General features: G+C 40.9%; 1 protein-coding gene across 6 annotated transcripts in view; it reads left to right on the plus strand.

Moving 5' to 3' along the window:
- Positions 1–26,702, plus strand: part of nuf (rab11 family-interacting protein nuf) — a 315,659-nt gene that overhangs the window by 226,738 nt on the left and 62,219 nt on the right. For all 6 annotated transcript variants that reach the window (XM_083136507.1, XM_083136509.1, XM_083136510.1 and 3 more), the window contains one exon: positions 23,279–23,331. In XM_083136507.1, coding sequence (XP_082992633.1) covers positions 23,279–23,331 — 53 coding nt within the window. The remainder of the gene's footprint in view (positions 1–23,278; positions 23,332–26,702) is intronic.

Below are 26,702 nucleotides of genomic sequence, written 5' to 3' on the forward strand. Positions count from 1 at the left end.
CTGACGAGGTGTACTACATGAGACAAGTAAACCCTTTTTTTGATCATGACTGCTGGTTCAGTCGTAAAGGTATTAAAACCAAATTGTGTGCCACCTTTCATTTCAATGTTTGGTACATCCTTCGCATGATATACGGAAGGCTAAGCTACTTGTTGGGAAGTGACGCATCCCATGGTTCGATCCCGGTACCATTAAGGTAATGTTGAGGCACCGTGATTTAGTATTATTCATGGTCGTAAACCGCACTCGAAGAGTTGTTTTACATGGTGGAGGCGCCGGGCAACGATCTCGGTACCTCTCGCAAGCCACGCGATTTTCACACCCAACGGCAAAAGAAACAGTAGGCGAATGTTCCATGACCATTTCCATTTGGTCTGTTTTACAGAATGCGAAGATATAATCATTGAAATAAAAGAGACGTCAATATGCAGAGGACAATACCTGCTTCGAATCAACAAAAATCTTCTGCTTTTCCATCCCCTTCTCCAACAGAATAACATTCCTTTAAACAACACATGATGTTGAAGAAAAAAGTAATGAAAATGGCGATGGGCAATTTGCCTACTATTATCTTTGCCGTTGACTGTACATCTAAATGCTGAAACACGAATGTACCGAATCAACCCACTTAAGACTGGATAAATTGTTCGAATCAACACATGCCAACTATTAATGTAGCGAAGAAACACTTAAGACATTCATTTACAGCACTGAATGCATAAATATACGTAGCTAAATCATATTTCTTTTCGTCCTATACCAAAGCAAAATGCGAGAAAATACACGATAGCTTATGGGATCACCCTGTTTTCTTTCCCTCTTCCCAGGAAGAACTAATCGCAAAAGTGGCTTCACTTTTCGTGACCGATCAGCCTTGCAGCGAATGTTCCAGTTATGTCTTTCGTAACCACATAATGGAATAACGCATGAGAATAGTCTAGGTATGTTAGATTTCGTTGTGACGTCAGAACAACCGTTCCCCTTATTTTTCCTTTCCACAGTTTTAGCGTATGGTGACATTATCCGGTTTCGGCCGAACTTTTACACTGGTGCACATGTTCGAAAAACGGCAGAACAAACAACACAATGTAAATAGAAGTGCACAAGTACCACTGGCGTACGCAGAGTGGGGTGAGGGGGCAAAATCCATAATTTTGATAAAATCAACATTTCAACAACCCGGGAAAAACACAGTGAGAAATTCATCAACCTCCCCCTTAAAATGTGTCATGTTTTATATAAAATCGAACCTGCGTACATTATTGTATTACCGTGGTTGGTAATACGGTAATATAGCACATAAGTACAGTTTCTTGTTATAAAAATACACACAAGTAATAAAAGTACTAAAAAATCCACTTTCAAATATTTATTTTCCAATAGCGATATTTCGTCGATTATTTGGATACATTCTGTACATCAAACTCCACCAGCACACTGACGATTTTCCTGATGCAATGTGGCCAACACATCGTCCATCAGTGAAACTCGACAGAACACTAAAAGTTTGCCCAAAACCGGATCCAATATGAACAAAAGTTTACGTGTGTGGCGCTTTACGTTCAAATGATAGGAACTGAAAGGTTGAAAGGCCATCTTTGGACAACTCAAAATATCATGAAACAACACCCATTCAAAAGCCCCAACTATACATTAATACACTAATAAAAGTGTAAGATATGAACAACGAAATCTACCCACGCCGCTTGATAGATGGCACTAGTTACGTGGTTTAGATTCTCGGTAGCTTCACATCCGGGTAACGCATTAACAGGCATGCCCTTACTGCAGAAAAATGCTCCTCTATTAAGTATGTTAGTGGTTTGCTTGATGCTTCAAACAGGTCTTGCTTGTTTTATGTAAACCAGATTATATTCAAGCAACGTAGAGGCCACGCCATTGTTTTTTAAAGAAGTGAGATGAATTTAAAAGTTAGTCCATTACTTCGAATTTTGATGACGTTATGTTGTGGTGAGAAATTGAGTGTTGTAGTCTTCAAATATTATAGCTCGCTGATCTTGCTAGGAAAGTATACCCACTCCCTTGACAACGTCCTGTGTGAATTAAAACGAGTGCTCTTATGTAAAGAATGTTACATAAGTACAGAAGCGTTCAAATTAATCCGAACAAGATACACATTTTGTCATTTAATGCAATTGCTGCAATATCCATAACTATACATGTATTTAGAAATACCCTTAGTACTTTATGTGACCTCTCTTGTTTGTAATCACATCATTGACACGTTTAGGCATGGATGACACAAAGTTTGCACAAATGTTTTTAATTTCTTCATCATGGTACAACACGTTAACAAGGGCACAAAGCATTTTCTCCTTGGTTGGATAATCCACTTTTGACATCATTCTTTTGTAGATAGACCATAAATTTTCAATTGGATTTAAGTCAGGTGAGTTTCCTGGCCAGGAGAGTACTTGTACACATGCGCGGAGCGTCCATGTAAGCCGGGCTTACACTTTATTAGTTCTAGTAAAATGTATGTAATTATATGGTAAAATTCGTAAAAACTTCAAAGTTCAACTCGGCCCGATACCAGTCTTCGAGATCCAGTTTGTTAGATTGCAACACTTCAGCACCAGGCGGCACATGGGAAAGCTGTAAGCCGTCTGAACGTTGCCTTACAAATTTCTGACCGCGAAGGAGCAGTGCCTACCGTATCTGGATGGAGAAGAGCAAGGAATATAGGAAGAAGAGCGGGCCAAACCCTACGTTTGTAAACCTACGGCCACAGGCTTACAGCAGCGTTGCAAACCTCATGTTTAGAAAAAGTGTTGTTCATGGACGTCCGTAGTATTTCCACCAGGGAGGATTAAGCAGTTTTTTTTTTTTTTTTTTTTTAGGGGTTGGGGTAAACTAGGTATATTTCCCTTCTTAAAATATACTAATTCAATTTGAAGTTAACATTTTTCTGCAACGCCCTTTCAATAATTAACAATTTGATGTGACTGAAATGAAATTGTATATGTGAAAATGGTTGACATTCATTTTTCAGGAAGTCTCCTTGCCTTGTCCCTTCTGGACATCGATGGTGTCTTTTAAACTCCGAAATTGTGCTACATACTACTAAATTGTTGTGTGATTTTCATATTATTAATATTAATTTATAACAAAAACATAAATACAAATTCGAATGGTTCAACCAACGGCATGGGTTCGACCAGGTTCGACGTTATACGTAAAAAGTTTGAGAAAATTCCACCAGAACGAAAATTGGCCCTCTTGTTTTATTTATATCCCCAACTTACAAACGACTTTTTAAACTTGTGCGAGATTTAGCACCATTATGCTTAGGTTGGCTTCACTGAATACGCGCCAGCGAGACACAGGTCCTGCAAGAGGAGGGGCTCCTGCGTTGTCGGGTATGAATGGTTGACGGCAAAGGAAATTTGAGCCGGTGGTGCTTCAAGGAGGTTTTTTTCCAGGAACAGGGAATTCTGAAGCAAAAGTCTAACAGGAAGGGAAAAAAGGAGAAACCTAAAAATGAGCGGGATACGGGAAAACTAGATTCACATTGATGTACTAAATTCTTGTTTCTGTTTTTAGCTTGTAGGAAAGCATAAACATCAGAAATATTAAGATGTCTGTTTTCCGTTTATGTATGAACTCAGCTGGTAATAATTGAGCTAAAAAGTGCAAAAATTAATAAATAAATAAATGTTAATGAAAGCTGAAGATTGAACCAATTTTACAAATCTCATGTCAAATGTGAATCAAATATTATTAATTACGTAGTCCGTGATTCAAACTCTCTTCGAACAGCGTTCGAAAAGCCTGTTTATGATCTTTTAGGTGCTAGATTTGCTTTTACATTATCCTAAGAAAGCACTTACATGTCCTTTGATAGAAATTTCTGAATATGTCCCTACAATTAGTGAGCATTTCTTTTATAAATAATATTGTATTTTTTAAATTTTTTTTACTAAATATAGGGAATTTTAAGGCAAGGGAGGGAATTTATTTATAATTTTATTTATAAAGGGATATTCCCCTCACAGTCCGAAAGATTACTGCTTTGAGCAGTGAGCAATTTTGGATCTGGTTTCTTTTTGTTTCCCCGTTCTTGTTGTCGAGGTATTGCTTTTGCGAATTCCATCTATTCAAAGTGGACTGTCGGCCCTGTGCTGTTGTGTGACAGTGAAGTGCATTATGGAATAAAACGAGTGTGATTGTGCGGTGGGGTGGAGAACTTGGTGCAGACGCCGTTATCCAGCAAGGATTTTGCTGCCAAGAAGAAACTTGTGGATGTAGGTAGGCCCACCCCTTCCTTCTCTAGCAGGCATAGTAACAGAAACGAAAAATGAAGTGCGCCGATTTTGTGATTCAGGGTACGAAGCTGATACTTGGTTATGCGGTTGTAAAAAGTATTCTGCACTTTTCTGTTTCCTTCCGTTTTCGTTTCTTTATTATTATTATTATTATTGTTCATTTTATCTAACTTTGCATATTTTTTATCGTTACGTTACTCATTGTGATAGGAATAAGACTGACTTAATTATCAGTTGAAATGTAGGAGATACACAGCGTAGCAAAGAAAACACCAATCCCAGAGATTTATCCAGAATTTTTAATTTGGTGAAAAATTGTAGAGAAGTGTTCTGAAAAAATGGGGGGGGGGGGAGGTCGATGTGTGTGGATAAATCACTAACCATGTCAGCCCAAAAATAAGCACAACGGGAAATAACCTCCATCATGATAGGCTTACACTGTTGGAAAGGTCACGCTCCGCCACTGCTTGTACATTGTTATTATCAAATAACTCATTGACTTTTCGAGATGTATGACATTTTGCTAGGTCTTGTTGGAAAACACAACCGACTCTTTGTCTGTCGACGATAACAAAATACTTCGACAATAGACTCTACTTCGGGTCTTTAACAATGAACTATTGAGAAAAAATGGATCTTAGTTCATAGCACAGGGCATTATCGAGAGAGAATGTGCAGTTATTGTTTTTTAAAAAAGTGAAATTAAAGCTTAAAACTGCAACATATTTTAAGCTTATTGTATACCTGGAAAAGTATGCATCTTGTTCGGATTAATTTGCACGCTACTGTATGTTGCTCACACTGCAGAGTTTGTGTTCTATATTTGTAAAAAAAAGTTAACATTTAAATACGACAGTGTTAATTTTACCTGTTAAACTTCCTTCTAATTTACTGTTTTAGTGCACAACAAATATGTTGCTACAAGTTTCTTTCTGCTTCATTATTATTAATAATAATTTGCTTCAGTGTGTTTTCGATCAGATTTTAAATTCAAATTAGCCTATCTTAATCAAAAATATATTTTATATTAACGCCGACCTTGGCCAGAAATCAAATATACCAAGGGTAAGAGACGGCAAATATTGAAGTAAGAAGCAAGACAATAGTGTCAAATTTGTATTTTGTTGGACGGCTGGGAAGAATTAGAGATTTATGGTTTATTTATACTAAAATAGCACATGAAAAGTATTAATCTTGTTGGCGGAATGCACTGTTCTCATTACAAAGAAACCGAGCCGAAGTGAAGCGTTAGATTTTTACAAAAGTACATAACTCTAACTCTCTAGCCTTCTTAAACCCGAAGGTTTATGGCTGCAGCAACAAAGGCCTTCCATCTGTCCCTATACTGGGCAAGATCAGTCCAATCTTTTCCATCCTTACCGATTTCCTTTAGGTCCATCTGACAGTTATCCCCCCATCTTCGTCTTGGCCTTCCTACAGGTCTCTTACCATCAGGTTACCCAACAACAATCCTGTAAACTCTTCTTTCTTCTCCCATTCGTGCCACATGGCATGCCCACCGGTCTTCTTTATTTTACAAAAGTACATTAAGACATTAATATTGTATCTGTAACCAACGTGCTGATTGGTACTTGCTCCCCCCCCTTCCCCCCGGACAAAAATGTGTGGTTGCGCCTCTGGTCAAGCGCACGGATATTGTACGGCTTTATTTTTTTTTTAATAGGCAAACCTTATAACGAGCACACAGAAGCCGGTGAACAGTAGAAGTTACGCAATCACGAATCCTTACACATTTTCTCCCAACACAGGAGTTTTACGACTGCTTTGGAATTCCGCTGGAAGCAGGAAGGAATTCGCCTCGGAATGCCGGGCGGGACGGTGCCTGGTGGAGGAAAGGAGGACTGACCCCAAGTGGAACGGTAGGTCAGGCTGCGTTGCCACGTCTACCATATGGGTCAGCGCTCCAGAACATTGTTTCTCAGTGATGGGAAAAGCTGTCATTTTTTTGAACCACAGGTTAAACCTTGATTGCAGGCACGGGGGGCGGGGGGTCCGAAACCATTATCTCAGAAATAATATAAATATTCAAATTATTATAATTATATTAAAAGTACAGAAATATAACAGCACGTATTCACATGGGCGTCCGGAAGGGGGGCAGGGGGGGGGCTGGAACATGAAAGTCAATCAAAAATTATGTATTTCACACTTATAATTTCATTTTAGCCACAATAATATGTGTTGATTATTGCATGAACATCATAAATTCAAATTTAAGCAATGTTTTTTTTATGGAACAACAATATTTTTGGAGAAAATGTGCCTTGTTTGCCCTCCCTGGAAAAAATACATTCCTTGCCTCTCCCTGGAAAAGATTCTGCGGACGTCCATGCGTATTCATTATCTAGCGTGCATGTAGTCAAGGTCGCCACAATTTGTATTCACCTTTAAGTAGGTAGGTGGCCAAATTTTACACAAGTGGGTAGTGGGGTGCTCACGACACCTCACAGAAAAGATACACTCATAATTATATTCTAACAATTATAATTGTAATATATGTAATTTTACATTATTTGTACGGTTGTAAGATTGCGAATAATGAAAATAACTAAATTTGAAACTTTTTTAAAACATTTTTATAATTTTCCTTTTTCCTTCTATTTTATAGGGACAATTCCTTATTTTATTATATTTTTATCCTTTTTTTTCTTCTGCACTACTAACCACGTCCAATAACTCTAATAGCTTTTTGACATGTTCATGTTCTTTCTTGTATTCAATTTCGAAGAAAAGAAAAGCCATAAGTATTGCAACACTCGAGCAAAATAAAGTTTAGAACAATACGCAAGTAGGTAGGTGGGGTGCTGATAACACCCCAGAAAGCGGAGCTCTTTGTTATTGTGGACCAGCGCACAACAATCAGGCGACAAAAAGACCTAGAGTCCAGCGCAGATAATTCTGCCGTGCAATGCGCGACAGAACTAAAGAAGCAGTGTTGCTAATGGAGCAGATAGAAAAATCGCTGCGGTGCGCCGATGCACAGCTGTTACGTACAACAATAAAATTAGAGAATTCAGGTCTATCTAACGTTGAGTTTTAAACGTCATGCATTATACCAGGACTAGGATTAATATGTACTAACAAGTGACTATGTATGTAGCTACATACATATGGACTAAAAATTCGCAAAATATGAACTAACACATAAGTAAAATTACCAAAAATGCTGCAAAGAAGACTTCTTCATACGATTCCTTATTTGAGTGATTTCAAACAAAATAAAAAAATATATATATTATTTTTCATTGCATTAATGCACTGGTGGCGTTCTAACTTTTCACTCCCAAAACCCGTATACACTGGTATGGAACTGCAACGGCAGATAATAACATGCCAACGTGTTAAACCGCTACAATTGCACCATAACACTCCTCCTGAAGCAGTATTATTATTTCCTCTCTGAGATCGGCGACAGTCGGTTGCCTTTGTTGTACATTTACAAAGGATGCCGGCTTCCACAACAATAACAAGTACATATACTGCCACTAGACGATAAGCTGCGCGGCTTTTTCTTTTGTTATGAACCAGGGCCGGCGCTAGTAATTTTGCCTCTCTGGGAGGTGGCGGCAGATGCCGCTCTATTTCGACCCCCCCGGTCATTACGCAGCAACGGAAAATTGAAAATCAATATATTCCTAACTAAAACATCAAAATATAAAATAAATAATGAGACTTCTTATGCTATTTCAATACTATTCAGCGCAAAAGAATATCTCGCTCGATCACAGTTTTCAATAGGCTTATTTTTTTCTTCTCTTCAAATTTTGCCGCTCTGGGCGATGGGACGGTTCGCCCTCCCCTTCCGCCGGCCCTGCTATGAACTTGGTCACCCATCAAAGCATGGCAATTTTAACACAGAAAACAATATGTATCGCATTAAGCAGCAAAAATGACAGCCTCCTCTATGCAATTTCTACAAGAACACGTGCCGGAGCCAGAGTTGAAATGATGTTGGAGCCACATAATTTATTTATTTTGAATAATTCCAAAATTATGAAATATGAACAATTTGTTGCTGCTGTTCGCTGCTCTCTTGCCAAAATGCTTTATTGGGATGCTAACACCATGACTGGCTTCCTCCTTCATGAACTCGTGCACGTTGCTTAGAATTTCCCGAGCTTGGCTATGCAAGGTTTTTGATTTCAACTTCGACAGAACTGGAGGCATTATGGAATTTAACGTTCATCAGCAAACACACACTTTTACATAAACACACGCAATACACGCACACAACGTCAAACCGGTCAAATACTTAGTATAAAATAAAAATATGGTGCTTCCAATCCAACAAAACTCACCGCCACTTTATCTGCTTTCCCCTTCCGTGACAGAAATAGTGCTTCATTATTACAGTTGGCAACACTAGTTACTAGCTAGCCAATGAACATGCACTGCATAAAAGAAGCAACGACTACGCCGTGCTATATTGCCACATTGCCGTCCCTGCTGACCGGTGGGAACCGCGAGCTGGAGCGCTGTTCAATTGTTTTCAATGAAGTTTGCGCGAGTGTGTCCAGGAATGGAATGACAATATGGCAACAATAGCGAAGGTTTTCGAGCAGGGTAGAACACGTGATGCTAAGAGAGAGGGAGACGAAACGAAAATACGTTTCTACGCAACGGCAAATTTACGTGTGTGGCACTCTACCCCTCAAGGATTGAACAACATGAAGGTAACGGAAAGATGAACAGTGTTGCCAACTTTTAAGACTATTTTTTTTAACAATTTTTAGACCTGGGGTGTTCTAGCCACCCCACATACCCAGGTAAAGGTTAAAACAACTGTACTGGCTAAGAAATTAATTCCAAAAAGACACAGAATGTATTAAATGACAAAAAAAACGGATCTTAGATCCAGTTGACTGATTAATATTTTGTGCATATTATTCTAAGTGGTAGCTATTTTAAGTAGCTCCGGACCCCACTAAATATGTCTTTCTGTGATTGATACTTAACAATCACAGTTCTTTTGACTGTGATTTTATGCGATTGATAATTTTAAAAAGCACAAACATTTTTTTACAAAATGTTCTTTTCTGTGCACCAATTCCACTCGATATTTTGGGTATAAGTGGAGGCGGTTGCTTTAATTCAACCCCCCTCCCCACAATAAACGCCCAAAATATTTACACTGATATTGATACACGGAAAAATAAAATTAATTAATTTAATTTTTGTTATTTCGTGTCGCTTTTCTGCCACTTTGGACTAATCACGATGATGTGCTAACCACTCTGCCACAGAGAACGGCAAATGCCATTAATGCATGGCCCTCTATGGAAAGTGATAATCGTAGCATTTCGTGCTTATAATTACAGGTTTTCCCTTCGCTTCCCTTGGACAGGAATCATGCAACTTCTTACGCATTGTTTTGCTTTACAAAGTAACTGTAATATTTTCACCGAGATAACAATCACATTCCTGACGTAATAATCTTTCCACTGCTCAAGCAACAATGCTGAATTTCAGCTTTGCTTGCACGTGAACAAACAAAGGTCGACAACATTGTTACGAGTCTTCAGTACCATTATGCTGCCGAATTTGAATGTAAAAAGGACAATAAAAATAGCAGAGAATGGTTCTTGTTGCCCCCCTTTCAGAGTTCAGCTATGTTTACCAAGATCTCACTCAGTCCCTAATACGGTGGACATGACAACTTAGTCACGTGTGTTTTTTATTGATTTGATTTATTTTACTTAGCTTTTCTGCCACTTTTGCTAATCGCGAAGATGAGGATAATTATGATGAAACTGATGAAAGAACAATCACGAAGCCCACCGCATGCCCACGTCGAGATTCGAACCCGAGACCCATGGCATCGAAGTGCACTGTGCTAACCACTTCACCACGAAGATCGACTGGCGTATGTGTGTTCGACTGTTTGTCAACGAAAGTCCAAATTTAACAACAATGGGCATTATTGCTACTAATTCATAAGAAATAAAGTGGAAATATATTTTGTGGGCAAAAGATAACCTAAACAAAAAACAATAGCGTACGCAGAGGGGAGCTGATGAGGCTACAGTCCGTCCGGAAATTTTGAGAAAACCAACATTTTCAAATGAAAGCAACTCCGTGGCGGAGTGGTTAGCACAGCGCGCTACGACGCCATGGGCTTGGGTTCGAATCCCATCCTCGGCATGGGTGTTATTCGTGAGTGGCCCTTCATCAATTTCATAATGTCATCACTCATCCTAATCTTCGCGATTAGCCAATAGTGGCAGAAAAGGAAGTGAAATAACCTAATCAATAATCGGATGCAAATGCTAATTAATTAAAAGTTATTCACATCACATGTGTTAGTGCATATGGATAATATCGCAGTTTTTTACAGGGTGATCCGTTTGAGATGTCAGAAAACTAAACCGTTATATATATATATATATATATATAATATACGTATCTGTGAGCAGTTTGTTGTAATATAAGCAGAAAGGATGCAAGTTTCGAGTGAGTGGATGTTTACAGACTTCAGCCACATGGCGGCGCTAATGTGCATGGTAAGAAAGGTGGTGGTGACGTCACAACAGCGCACACAGTGTGTAAACCTCCACTCACTCGAAACTTACATTCTTTCTGCTTCCATTACAACAAACTGCTCACAGATATCTACATTAACCTCTTGAAGAAAACGGTTTATTTTTCTGACATCTCAAACGGATCACCCTGTAGATAGCCAATGCAGATCCAACTTGTTCACCTTCTGCCCAAATTAAGCCTTTCCTACATGACTGAGTACTACATCCCTGACCACGACGACACAACACAGCGTCGCTTAGCAACGCGCCGAAAACAACCTCACCTAACATCGAATGAATTCACTAAGCTGCTCGTCAAGTCAACCTTGCAGCAGGTTTTATGTATCAATCCGCGCGAGAACTGAGCTCAGAATCTTCCGTGCCAGTCTTTCCTCAACCGCCGAGCTGCTTACATCGCAGACACTGAGAAAATCCACAGTATTGCCAACCGCACAACACATCAAAACCCGCATGCATGTCAAGTGGAATGTATTTTTGCTTCTCTTTGTCTCCTGAAACATAAAATTTTAAAAGTACTTTCTGCGCATAGATTATTTAATAAATGTGTCATTACTTAATATAAATGCGAAATATCTTCGAAACATGAGAGCGTGTGTGTATATTTCGAGCACGCAAAAATAAAAATGAACAAAGATAAAAGTAAACAACGATAGGCCCTCTTGAATTTAATGACAATTTTTTTTTTTTTGGTTTAGAAAGAAATACATTTATGAAAAACGTGGTTGCTTCGTCCGCAATACATCCGTTCCTGTAAGACACACGCAATTCAAGTTATACCACCAAAAAAACATGATTTGTTATTGGTGATATATACAATCAGGTGCATTGTCTGTCGCTATTACTCTGGTTTCAATTTATGAATCACTTCACTAAACCAGGATTCAAATCTTGGTCTGTCCATTTCTTGCGGATAATCACCCTTCCCTTTCTTTGCGCGGAACAGTAAATATGCACCTTCAACAAAGCTTTCATTGCCGCCAGTGGGTGAAACAATAAGCCTCCCCCTTCCCCTCATCGTTGGTTTCTTCAGCCCTGGCGTGGTTTTGCATGCTGGTATCCTTCCATGTTTTATTCCCCCTTCCCCCACCCACCGAGTTGAAGGACGTCTCGTCCAAATAATAAACATGTTTCTTCTCACTGCGATATCTTTTAATACCGCGGAGATTCTTTTGTCGTCAAACAACAAACAATCGTTTCCTCTTGCTAAACTCAAACCGCAAATCATTCAACACCCGTGATACAATTCGTGCGCACATTGACGGCAAATCACCTCACGCCCTGTTTTACTTTGATCTTGTTGCCGCAAGGAGGATTATGCATTCAAAACAACTTGCTTGTCTTTGAAGAAAATTTCCCTTCGGACGAAGTCCAAAATAACATTAGGGTAAAACCGCGCGCTGAACAGTAGATTCAGCCATTCTCGCCGCTCTACAATAAACATAGGGTTAAAAGAGTGGGATGTGCAACACTGGTATCGCCGATTGCACGCGTTCTGCAACGCATTCAGTCTCGCTCGACTCGCTCTAAAGTTTCAGTGTCTCTTCAACGCACTACACATTGCAGTTGGCGAATCTACGGTTCTAAGTTCGTCTGCACAGTGATTGCAACCAATTAAGTCCATACCTGCTAATGGATGTACTATTTTGTCTGTATATTACAAATTAAATAACTGTTTTCTTGCAAGTATGCAGTTGTGTCGGAATAGAACCCGTCTCAGTGGAACTATGTTCTTGCGCGCACGTTTGGAACTACATATGCGAAAACCTGCTGCAAGGTTGACTTGACGAGCAGCTTATTTACACTCGGACGCCGCCAGTGCCCTCTGTGGTCAGTTGAACGTACGACGGGAACGCACGCAGCGCCGCCGACCGCGACGAGTGAACCAGCCGGCGTCACTTCTTTCCGCAGAGTGATTAGTGAGCCACTCGACTAATTGAGTGACGCAATTAACAAACCAGGGAGTGATTCATGCTCATTGGATTCCGCGTCAGGCCAATCAGTGCTGCGAGGGAGGAGGCGGTTGATTGGATTGCATCTTGGTAATATTGTTTACCTTTCAATGCAATTACAATTCACACTGGCAGCGTCCCACAAGGGCGTGCTGGAATTACAACTAAGCTAGAATCATCATATTCTCACATTCTTGCAAAAGTTGATCCAGAATTTTTGGAGGCACAGTGGTTCGGATTCTAAACTGTACGTCCAGTCCCGATTAGCCTATCTGTGCATAAAGTGGACTTAGAGTAAACAATGAAAAACTTATACCACCCGGTTGAAAGTGTTAATACATTACAAAATACATGAAATGGTTTTATTAGGATAAATTTTAGTTTAGTTCTTGTTAAATCAATTACGGATCATTTGTCTTACATTCCTGTACTTTTATTGTACAGAGTGGTCCAAATGTCTTGTCACCCCATTAAGTTTCAGTGAAGTTGTGTATTTACATTTCACCCTCTATTTCACGAAAATGATGGTGCTCATACCAGTGGCGAAGCGTGACATTCTTACGTAGTCATCGCAAGATTTGCCGAACGTCGGGGTCAATCTTTCAATCTCTGCGATAAACGCCAAGGTCACTGACAATTCAATGTAAAAGCTCATACCACAGACCTTACGACTACAAAAGACACATAATTCTACCCCATATGACGAGAATTATTAAATATGACAAACTGAAATGCAAAAACCTCAATTGTCGCGTTTTTAAGAAGAATCAGCTTTTTAGGCCGTTTTTTGTTTTCTTTTATACCGAACGCAACTGGAGCGCGGTGATGCTTACCTCACCTCGAAGCTGAGATCCACGCGAACAATGGTTCGCCGCGAATTGTTTTCATAATGAAAAGCGGATTCTATATCGTTCAGTGTGTGTTTTTCCTCTTAACAAGTGGAAATAGCAGACATTCGAGTGGTGTGCCAAGGATTTTCGAAGGGGAAGGGGTTACGTGTACTTTTAAAGTAGTCATTCCCGAATTCTCCATTGTGCCATCTTTGAGCACGCCAATGGACACTCGGAAGAATCTTGATGACTCCAGGGAAGCCGTGGCTGTAAACATAGGGCTGAAAAAAGGCCTGTTATGACCCACACCTTCAAGAGTGGGAGAAAGTACAGGTCGTTGGACCTGTCTGCCTGTTCGGAAGCGTTCGGCTGAATTCGGCACCGGCCGAGACCAGAATATTCGCAGCATTCTGCGATGAGCTGGGCCGTCGAAACTTGGCGGGAGGGTTCGGCGCGAGGGGTAGTAGGCTACTAGGGCCTCATTACGATGCGCAAAGATTAGCGAATCTCTTGCGTGTTTCGCCCGACCCTGTGGCCGAGTGGTTAGCACATCGCGCGACGCCAAGGGTCCCGGGTTCGAATCCCGGTCGGGCTTGGTTGTTTGTGAATGTACATTCATCAATTTCATCATTTCATCACTCATCCTCATCTTCGCAAATTAGCCAAGAGGCACAAAACGCGAAGTAAAATAAATTAAATCAATCAATCTTGCGTGTTTCGAGCTTTTTCATGCTGTCGCTTGGCTTATTTCACACAAATATGCGAGTATTCTGCCTTATTATTTTTTTTACTTCTCTAAAATATATAAAATGCAATATTTTAATTATTTTGCTTGGTCATCCCGATGACCGAACGCCTCGCCTCTGGCTCATACTGACATTGTGGATGCGTAACCATCCGTCCTGGTGACAGTGAATCCATCAAATGTGTCTTTATTAGAATACCTTATGCTGTATTGGATTATTGTGTTATTACATATTTATGTAGGGGTGAGAAGACTTTTGGAACACCCTGTACATAGATTGTTATTGGTACAAGTCTTTTGATGGTCATACAGAGACAATATTATCCTTCGTTCTTTTGTGTGTTTTTTTACACATTATCCTCAGTAGACAAGGACGCTGGGATCCGGACCCCCCAGCCCCTCCCGAGAGAGTTACCAAATACTAAAATTAAAAAATCAAAATGTAATTGAAGGGCCAGGGGGAAAAACGATGAATGTTCATTCGAGACAATTTGCCAGGAAATGAAAAACAAAGTATTTCTTTCCATAAGAACGTTAATATATGCCAAAATAATAATGCGTTTTTCAAGCACTTCTCAGCGTTTCCCAACCAAGGCCGTTCTCATTCTTATAGTACAGCTTCTGAACTATCAGATGGCGTTGCGATCTCAAAATGGGCGAAAAATCGACATTCATCGTTTTTCCCCCTGGCCCTTCAATTGTTTAGCATTTGCTATGTAATCGATGCTTATTTATTTCAACCGAATTTATTGGAAGGCAATGAATTTGCCCCATACGTCTTCCAAAGATTTGTGCACACTACTACTTAAGTTAATATGCATGAAATATTAATCATGAACTATACTTTTCGTCAATTGGATCCAACTCCTTTTTTGCTATTCAATAAATATTCAATTCTTTATTTATTTAACATTAATTTCCTTGCCAGGACAGTTATTTCTATACAAATTTTGGCTATCTTAACTACACGTAAGCTAGATAATGAATACGTCCTGTTATATATATATTATTTTACCATCTTTTTACCTGTTCATGTAATAATAACATTACAATATTAATTTATATATTTAATTAATATTATTTTAATTTTATAAAATTATATTTTTTTATTGAGACGGTTGGTCGGGGTTGGGGGGGCCTCCGAAATGTATTTGTAGGTACGTGCCTGTCAGTTGAGTATATTTGAAGCCAAAACTAATTGCGTATCCTCCTGATAATTTCTGGTGGGGGGTATTTTTAGGACAATATTGTTGGTGGGGATTTTTCACCCTGATTTCAGGCTCGTTCAGCCCTCACCGTTGGGGAAACCTATGAAGAAATCCTTGGTGTGTTTTTCTTGTTCGACCTGATTGTACGGTGGAAAAGGCCAAGGTGATGTTCGCTCACTTCGGCCCTGAGACACAACAAAGGAGCAGCGTCTTCCCTTCTCTCGGTGCGAGGGCAGTCGCTCGCAGGAAAGAGGTCACAGGAAAACGGTCTCTTCTGGTGGAGACAATTGGCCTCATCATCCACGTTCAGACTTCCTCTTGACGAACGGTTACGTTGCCAGGGGATTTCCCCTCATGAGTAGACTCTGCGTAGGTTGCCATGGGATTCTCTCGTTTCCTTCTTCGCGCTCTCTGTCCAGAGTTCAGGAATTTTAAATAAATTCAATTCCGGTCCAGGAGAGAAAATCAGCAAGCATAAATTGGTTCTGGACCGTAAAGAACCTTTTTGTCTTTAAAGTATTTTAATTCGGTCCAGGAACCTTTATTCCAGGATCAATTTAAATATGGTCAAGGAACAATTTATCCGGATGAATTTAAATTCGGCCTAAGAACATTTTTTCCAGAATGAATTTCAATTCGGTCCAGGAACTTTTTCCCCGCATCAATTTAAATACGGTCCAGGAACCTTTTTTTTAATGTAACAATACGCAACTTGGACCGAATTGAAATTGTGCGAGTAAAAAGGTTGCGGTCGTGCAGCGGGACCCAGTAGGACCCATTAGAATTTATGGGTTCGTGAACCTTTAACAACCCTCTCTCTCTCTGTTTCTTCAGGACTTCTCCACTGGCGCAGTGGTAATGCTGCAGCATTGTAATCAAAGGGTCCAGGGGTACGGTCACCGGCAATGAAAATGGGACACCTACATCCTCACTTCCCTGATGTCCGTTTGCACCACGAATCGGTTGCACCAACAGAAACACCGGGCAAACTGGGAGTAAAAAGAGGGTCAACTTTACCCTCCGAGATCTGCAAGTAAAAGCAGAGTTAACTGAGGTGAGACTAATTCCTGTATAGGAAAACAGCGACCTCATTGGCTAGCAAATGTACTAGTGTGAAAATATGGTTCATTAGCTGCCGATTGAGACCAAAATGAGCGCAAAAGGTCAAAAAGTCGTGACTGCGTAGCAGTTAAAAGACAAGCATGTACATGAACCCCTCCAAGAATCATTAAAATGAAACAAAAAAATTACAAACCACAAAATCTTTATTGAGAATCAGCCATATCGGGTAGACGTACATCTTTTTCAAAATAGGCACCATTGACATCTAAGCAAGCGTCCATACGCTCCTGCCACTTTGTGAACGTCTTTGATGAAAATTCGTCGTCAGGTAGCGAACTGAAGAAAACTTGCGCTGCGGTGATCACTTCTTTGTTCGTCATGAAATGACGACCACGTAAAGCGGCCTTTAAAAGTGGAAATAGCCAAAAGTCGCAGGGTGCAAGGTCCGGGCTGTAGGCTGGATGCGGGAAAATTTCCGGAAGCAAAGCGCCTGATTCGCGCCCATCTTCGAACAACTTGTGCCATCGGTACACTGTGGCTCTACCCAGTCTGTCTTGATCGGCATATGCCTGTTGAAACATTGCATATGTTTCCGCAGCACTTTTCCCTAAACGCCAACAAAATTTTATGGCATGTCGCTGTTCATCTTGAATACTAATCGCGAAAAGCAATGTTATACACAAAAACCTGGAGGGGTAAACGAAACACGTTCCACGTAAATCAACACAGCTGCTCTCTAACGTGGTTTCGCAACATGTGACAACTTGCTATGGAAACAGAATGAGTCATTCTACACGACGCGACTAGTGCCGTCGACTTATTCATCTCTCTCTCTCCCCCTCCCTTCATTCATGCTCTCTGTGTGTTTCTCTATTTCGTTTCTCTTTCTGTACCACTACTTTGTTTCCTTCCCTGTCTCTATTTCGATGAAGTCAAAAGTCCGGTCCCCAAGGACAACTACGTTAGTAGTGCACATAGCGAAAAATGGAAACTGTGATTGTTCGTGTGTGTCGTTTTACCACATGGTTAGTCCAGAATAACGTACCTCATCCATCGCATTACCACACTGTAAACTGGCTAAGTTTAAGAACCGACGACGATGATTTCAGGCAAAGTAAAACCTCAACAGGGAGGGAAGGGGGGCTGCGCGTGTCACATTGAGGAGTGGCTAAATCCAGATAGGGTTTTATCAGGATATACGGATGCGGATATCCGAATGTGTGCATTATCCGGGCAGTTTTATCGTATACCCGTTTTACAGGCTATCTTCCAGGAGTTTATATTCTAGGCTAGCAAGGCTATCTGCGAAGCCTGAAGTCTAGAGAATAAAATACAGGAGAAAAATCGATCAGAAATTGTAAATATTATTATTCATTTCAGTGAGATGATGATGCTGATTCTGGAGTTGGCAACCTGATTTCCTGAGAGTTGGCAACCTGATTTCCTGAGAGTTGGCAACCTGATTTCCTATGAGTTGGCAACCTGATTTCCTATGAGTTGGCAACCTGATTTCCTATGAGTTGGCAACCTGATTTCCTATGAGTTGACAACCTGATTTCCTATGAGTTGGCATCCTGAGCTCCTATGAGTTGGCATCCTGAGCTCCTATGAGTTGGCATCCTGATCTCCTATGAGTTGGCAACCTGATCTCCTATGAGTTGGCAACCTCGTTTCTTAGGAGTTGACAAATGTATTTCTATTCATAGCCTAGGACGACGTGACATAGTGAGATAGCCCAGATGTTGGGCTCAATATACGCCACTGCTACCCACATATTCTTTTGTTTGGATTTTCTTCAAATTAACCAAATCTGTGCTATCCGAATATCCATACTATCAGAATTATCCGGATTTTGTGACCATCGCAAGTCAATGGGGTTCGAGAATCGAGACGAACGCACCAAAGCAGGCGAGGACAAGGTCTGCGCCAACATGGCTGCCGCACCGTCCCTTACAAACATGCAGAAGGTCAAAAAGGAAAATGAAAGTAGCAATAAACACTTTTGTGCGTTATCTCAATCATAAGCCACTTATTAGACTCGAACCCGGAACCTCTCGTGCGCGGGATAAGGATTCCGACTCGCGCTTGTTCCTCCTGATAAATCTGCTTCCGTGAGTCTCTGCCTTTGCATAATAATCCTCCCTAACTTTCGTCAACATGGAGATCCAGCGAGATACGACTCCGTACGAGGCTTGACCTATCACGCTAAGCCAGAAAGCGAGATGGAGCTATTCTCAGCCGGTCACTGAACTTCGGTCCATGCGCTTCCTGTATCCTACGAGTCTTCGTTATTACTCCTCTTTCGCCACACGGGAGACCCCGGGTTCGATTCCCAGGGCGGGTGATCTATAGTGTTAGACAGTATATCGTCACGATACTTTGCCGATACTGAAAAAATATCGTATCATCTGTAACGATATTTTCTTGATATATCGCGATATCAAATTTCCAATATAGTCCATCCCTAGCTGACCTAAGGTCTGAATTTTTCCGGCCTTGTCCCCGTATACGGCAGCTCTGGGGCTCACCCAGATTCAAATCGATCAGTGCCTGGTGGCAACCCTAGTTGGTAAAGGCGGCTGGAGTGTGGTGCTGATCACATCACCTCCAAAATAACAGAGATCGAGATGTGTGGGGGTCCTACCCCCACATCCCCTTAATGTGCCTTCATGGCACGGTTCTATATACATGGGAAACTTAATCTTTACACACTAATCGGGACTGACGGTACAGTTTAAAATGGGATCCGAACCACTATGGGCCTCAACCGGGTACTGAGCCCGAGACCCCTTGATAGCAAAGCGAAGATGTTAGACTACCACTAGTCCATCTGGCAGGCCTTTGTACCCTATTAAAAGCTAGAAATGATCTACAAGTATTGATGTTAACAGAAAGTAAATTCTTGAGAGTTGTTCTGTTCTGTTCTGTGTATATAGTATATATACGTATATACATATATAGAATATCGTATATATCGATCTGAAGGTGTGGAACATGAATACGCGCAATCAGGGGCCCGGGCTCGAATCCCGCACTGGGCATTGGTGTACTTTGTGAATGTCTCTTCGATTTTTTATCATATCATCGAACATCTTCACCGTCGCGATTAGACAAAAGTTGCAGAAAAAAGGCGCTAAATAATAAAAATCAAATCCAACATTGTGATTGATTGTTTTTTTTTTAGTTCACTTTATGCACAGTAAGCTCATTTGCGCTGGACTTACAGTTTAAAGTGACTATGAGCCTCCACCGGGTATCGAACAAATTCAACGTTATGACTTTGTGATTAAACGAAAAGTTGTAATGATTTACTCTGCTCGTGTCCATTGGCGTTGCCTAAGAGGATTCTTTCTCCGGAGAACTGGCACTTTTTTTGTTTTTGTTTAAAGGCGTTTATTGTATCAATATACATTTAATTGCTTTATTGGTAAGGAGAAACGTAGGTAATTAACGGAGCACGATAATGGATAATGAACCTTTTTATAAACCTTGTATAAAAAGGTTTATTATCCATTATCATGCTATAGTTACCTACGTTTCTCCTCACCAAAGCGACACTTTCTCAAATATATATTTAATTTCATTTAAGGAAGTCCTGTTATTACTTGAATAAAACTAGCATCTGTACTAACTTTATCCGTTGGTAAATGGCTGTAGGCATAACTTGCACTTAGTTACATAAAGATCTTTAAAATACTGCCTCCTGTTACCTTTCCTTTTTGTTAAAATCCAAAAATAGACACCATATTTTCAATGCACTGGCCTGGCGCCATCTATCGTATAGTATAGTCTTTCTTGTTCTTCCAACCGATGCTCGTGAACCCAAACGAAAGAGGTGAGGAGGGGGATTCCACACGTGACTATTCATTATAAGCTTCACACATTTAGAAATCCCACCCTAACATGAGACGCTTCCCCTTTTTTTACAGGGTAGACAGGATTAGCAGCTAGTTAACTTTTTTTCCCCCAAACTTCTTTCAAGATCTAACTTCTCAGGGATTTATCGAGCTGTCGCTGCACCACACGATGTTTTTCTTTCAGCAAATGCTTCGTATGCTTCCAACAGGGCGAGAGAAAACAGCTTGTGCCTGCAGGAACCTATATTTAACGTTATACATGATGTGCACTTGATTCATTTCGAGAAACCCTACTTGTGTGGCCCAGAAAGTTCACTCAAGTTTTTCTTACTCGTCTTTGCAGTTGCTCTATTTGTCAACAGGTGGCACTGTTGCGTGTGTCGATTTTCTTTACCCTATTACTGGATAAAATTTCAATTATAATTACAATTTGCATGTAAACTTTAGACGTCTGTAAATGTTTTTGAAAGGCTTTTAACGCTCCAGGAAATAAACATGAGAGGTGCTCAAAAACTGTTGTTCTTATGGCAGTACTCGCTGAAAAAATATCCCGTTATTGCTTCATATAAACGTTTTCAGTAAAACAAATATGAAGTACATAATTAAAGACAGAGCCTTCGTATCCATGGCAAAATGCACATACACTCATTATAAAAAATAATATATACACTACTTGTACGAAATCTGTAATCTTCGTGCTTCTGATTTTTTACTTGGGGTGTTGCACTGTTTGATAGAGGATAACTTCATATCAATTCCCGCGGCCCTCGAACTTTTTTTCTCAGTGTACCCTTTAGTCGCAACTATACCACGTTTGTTAGAACCTGTCCCGTTTCCCGCGCTAGGGACCGCTCGACAGTTTCGGTGCCAATGAGAAACGAGGAAAAAATCGTCTGCTGGGCAGCGAGGAGCGAATGGAAGCCAGCAGAGAGGCGCTTACGTAGACGCTGTTGCCACGTTGCGTATTTTAATTGGCTGCCTGGCTTTGACTTTCCCCAGCACGGAGAAAAGCCAGCGATCAGCTAGCGCGGGAACCGGGACAGGTTGTAACAAACGCGGTATAAACGTTTAATGTACCCCTACCATGCGTTTTACCAAATAGTGGGTTTTGGGAATTTTTTTAGGCTACTACCTGATTGGTTGGGCGTATCTGCAAGAGAGCAAAATGGCATTCGGGCTGTATGTGGAAAGATGAGAAAAATAAACATTATAATTGTAGGTTTATTATTTGCATGGATGTTCCTACGTTTACAATCTTCATGATTAATTACAAAACTAAAAATGTGAAACACATGTATGCTAAGAAGTATATAAAAACTTTCATTTTCACATACTTTTTCCAGAGCTATTGAAAAAGAGAGTAAAGAACAAAAATAAGTTTGTAAACAAACTGTCAAGCACAATTTTGGAGCTTTTCCCGTAAATCCTCAGAATTTGTAGTGAGAAGGATGTCTGCTTGTGCACTTGAATCTTTCAAGCAGAGATTCGGCTCCAAATTTCACCGTGGATGAAAAACCACTCTCCGAGCTGATTGCGTGCAGCCTTCAAGTAGTTCATGTACCCCCGGGGGTACGAGTGCCACAACTTGAGAACCACTGGCTTAGACGATTCACTGTGATTTAGAGAAAAGATTCAGATTCACAGCTCCCACTTAACACATCTAAATGTGGACACTTTGCAATTTCTTTTGGGAACCTTGAGGTGTATCGTGGTGTTCTGGTGGCCCTGCAAAAGTATTTTGTTTGGTTTTCCATTTTTGGGTGTCAGTTTTCCTAAACCCAGGCGCGGAATACGTCTTTATGGCAGTGACCCGCTGTTGCCGCGTTTACCTACGAAGGAACTTGCGGTCAAACAGCCAATTGGGCCTACGCCTGCCCCCCTATTGGGACAACAAGCGGCAACCTTTGAAACACTCCTCCCCGAAGCAGCCAGCAGAGAAACAGGATTTTGTCAAAGTAACCGTTTTGTTCTGTGAATGGGGGCTGCCTTTTATTGCGGCACTTCTCTAGCAGCATACATTCCTCATCTTCGATCTATAACGGTGATCTCCATCTGTGACTGCTATACTAAGCGTCTTTTCAACTGGCGGCTGGCCTTGGGCGCTATTTCTATCTGCCAATCGTCTTCAAGGCAGGGTTGTTAAAGGTCCAGGAATTCTAAATAAATTCAATTCCGGTCCAGGAGAGAAAATCAGCAAGCGTAAATGGGTTCTGGACCGTAAAGAACTTTTTTATCGGTAAAGTATTTGAATTCGGTCCAGGAACCTTTTTTTCCGGTTTTGTTTGAGCTTTTCTGTAAACATAGATTTAAAAGTACAGCCATGTAAAGATTTTTGTACGGAACCGAATACACCATTGGACCGGAAAACAACAAACAGTACAATCTAATTGTAGAATACAAAGCAGTAGCGGTGCTTTTGGAACAACCCCCGTACTTTCAACAATCAAGTGCCTCCTGATGGCGTAGCGGTAACGTCGTCACCTTGTAATCAAGGGGTCCCGGGTTCGATACCCGGTGGAGGCACACATAGTGGTTCGGATCCCATTTTAAACTGTAGGTCCAGTCCCGATTAGCCTAACTATGCATAAAGTGGGCTTAAAACACAAACTAAATCAAAACTCAATCCAACAATCGACATCTGTTCTAGCCAACAATTGAAATATAACGTTGCCATGTACTTGCCTGGTTTAAATGTGTGCATGATATTGAAAATTTATTGTAAGTTATTGCTCTACTCTCATTTATGCATTCCATTGTCATTTGTTTATTTTATTGTTTCAGGTGTTCTCCCCACTGAGAACCCAGACGCCGACGCAGACAACGAAGTGGCTAAGGTAAGGAAGTGTCACGTATCTTTAATGTACAGTCAGAGTAAAAAATGCTTGTAGTAAAAGCCTATTTGGAACTGAAGTAGAGCCAATCTCATGGCCATTCCGAAGCATTTATTCATGCAGTCCTACTTCAACAGTTATCTGTGCGTACAGTGTGTTTCAAAAGTGCAAAACCATAAACTTGGCCGTTAACAACATTCCAACGGTCAAGAGATAAAGACGAGGTTTTTGTATGACAAATACTCATCCAGCGATACTTCCTTTCCAAAGTAATATTTTTCGGCGTCAGTAGGTTAGTATGAGGATTTCGTACTGCTATATATTGTAAATGTGTCCATTCACCAATAATTTAGAAATAGCAAGACAATGTGTACTTGCCCAAATAGTTAATTTTGTCAATGAAAAGAACTTGGTTCATTCATATATACTGGATGATGGAACAAACACATTGGCGCATTCGTACTTTCGAACTCACGACACTTGGCTTCAAAGTCAATACAGTTCTTTGGTTTCTTCGAAGATAGCTCGTCTGAAAGATCTGTCGTTGATGAAGTGAAGGAAATTGGGTAAAAAGAGCCACATTTTTGCAACTCATAATCGACGATCTGATCCACGATTCGCGATATCGATGTTTGAACTAGGATTCGCGATTCGGATATTAGAACCAGGATTCGCGATTCGGATATTAGAACCAGGATTTGCGATTCGGATGTTAGAACCAGGATTTGCGATTCGGATGTTTGAACCAGGATTTGCGATTCGGATGTTTGAACCAGGATTTGCGATTCGGATGTTTGAACCAGGATTTGCGATTCGGATGTTTGAACCAGGATTCGCGATTCGAATATTAGAACCAGGAAACGCGATTCGTATATTTGAAGCAGGATTCGTGATTGGTATATTTGAACCAGCATTCGCTATTCGGTGATGTGAACCCGCATTCGTGATTCGGACGTTTGAAACAAGATTCGCGATTCGGACGTTTGAACCAAGATTCGCGATTCGGACGTTTGAACCAAGATTCGCGATTCGGACGTTTGAACCAAGATTCGCGATTCCGACGTTTGAACCAAGATTCGCGATTCTGACGTTTGAACCAAGATTCGCGATTCCGACGTTTGAATCAAGATTCGCGATTCGGACGTTTGAACCAGGATTCGCGATTCGTATATTTGAAGCAGTATTAGTGATTGGTATATTTGAACCAGCATTCGCGATTCGGTGATGTGAAGCCGCATTCGTGATTCGGACGTTTGAACCAAGATTCGCGATTCGGACGTTTGAACCAAGATTCGCGATTCGGACGTTTGAACCAAGATTCGCGATTCGGACGTTTGAACCAAGATTCGCGATTCGGACGTTTGAACCAGGATTCGCGATTCGGACGTTTGAACCAGGATTCGCGATTCGGACGTTTGAACCAGGATTCGCGATTCGGACGTTTGAACCAGGATTCGCGATTCGGACGTTTGAACCAAGATTCGCGATTCGGACGTTTGAACCAAGATTCGCGATTCGGACGTTTGAACCAAGATTCGCGATTCGGACGTTTGAACCAACATTCGCGATTCGGTTATGTGAACCCGCATTCGCGATTCGGATGTTTGAACCAAGATTCGTTAATCGAATGTTTGAACCAGGATTCGCGATTCGGACGTTTGTACCAGGATTCCAGATTCTGATATTTGCTCGTTCCTGCTACAGTTTCTAGTTCTCAGCGGCATCGAATGCAAACCAAGAAGTTGCACAATTATCAAGGTTGCCATAGGCACACGCAATGAGAATATTAGGAGACTTATAATTTGCGGTGTGTAATGCTTATGAAGACGGAGCTAACGTGGTGAGGGATTCAGTTCACAGCAGAACATCCGTGTAGCAGAACGAGGATTACCAGTGCTTTTCTGTTCCTTCGTGCCTTGAATACAAAAGCAGACACAAGGCTGTCCTTGGAGAGAGACGTGGCGATATTATTACGTAAGACCTGGTTTCCTTTGCGTGAAGAATCTTCCCTCCAGGTGACCCAAGAGAGCTTGCATTTGATAAGCATGCTGTGCGAAAAACACGATTTTGTACGTTAACAATGGTTCGTGCCCATTACGCTAGAGTGTCACTAAACATTGTTGTAAATTAACTGTGAACTGAACTGTAGAGCGTGCACAAATCGCGCACCATACATAATTTTGTCAGTGGCCAATCAGGAGAACGCTGCAGCCATGTTAATTTTATGGACCTTTATTCAGTGTTATTTCGCTACCAATTGTCTTGATCAGCTTAGTCGAAACGTGCGTCATAGCTACTGGTGGAATAGCTGTATGAGGCGAAGATGTGCGTTGGAAATTCCAGTAGTATCGGGTGGCTACAAAGTTGTCATACTCAGAGCCCTCTGCAGCCAGTTCGAAGCAACGGATTGCGCTGAAATTTGGTATAGAAGCTGTGGAGACCATGGGGAAGCGAATGCTGATGAGAAAAAAATAGTTCAAATTTTCACCACCAGGTCGAAATGTGGCGCTGCAATCTGGTACACAGTGAGCAATTTCACGGGAAAGGCTTTGTGTGCCCATTGATTACACTGCCTTATGTTTCCAAAGGGTCATTTACGTTGAGGGGGCGCATATGGAACACTGCTGTACCGACACTCAAATTGCTGGTTGTTGTTGCTTCAGCGCCACATTTCCATCTGGTGGGGAAAATTTCAAATATTTTTTTCATCAATGGTCTCCATAGCCTCTGTATCAAGTTTCAGCTCAATCCACTGCTCCAGAGGACTCTGAGTAGGACAACTTTAACTCGGGCCGCCCAGTATGTGTGTAGGCTATATTCTGGCGTACGCAAGGGGCAGCTGATGGGCCAACAGCCCCTCCTAAAAATGGTGAGAAAATCAAGATTTTTCAAATGAAAGTCGTAAAGAACTCAGGAAAAAACCAAAGGGAAGAACGCAAACCCTCTTAAAAGGACCCTGGATTTTGTCTTTGAATGACTTTTTTTAAAAATAGTAATCACGAGATATGTTAAGTACATCCCCCTCCCTCAGAACGCAGCTATCAGAGAAATTTCTGTGGCCATTGTACACAAATTTTTACAATGCAAATGATACCATTCTTATACTATAAACTTTTTTCGAGCAGGCCTCATCTCCAGGAAGGTATCAACTCGGGGCAAGCCCAGGCACCTAACGACTTGTTTGGTGAGATGAGCCAAGGCAAGGATACTATAAACGTTTTCCTGCTCCCCCCAAAATAGGCAATAGTTAGGCTGGATTGGACTAACCGATCTCAAACTATGCATTTCTCGCTGCTTCACTTTATTAATAAAAATAAGTCATTTATTCATAAACACATTCTCAGAACGTAGCATAAAATTGTTAGGATATATAA

The sequence above is a fragment of the Lepisma saccharinum genome, chromosome 15 (assembly GCF_977018435.1).
Source record: "Lepisma saccharinum chromosome 15, izLepSacc3.1, whole genome shotgun sequence".
NCBI classification, from domain to species: domain Eukaryota; kingdom Metazoa; phylum Arthropoda; class Insecta; order Zygentoma; family Lepismatidae; genus Lepisma; species Lepisma saccharinum.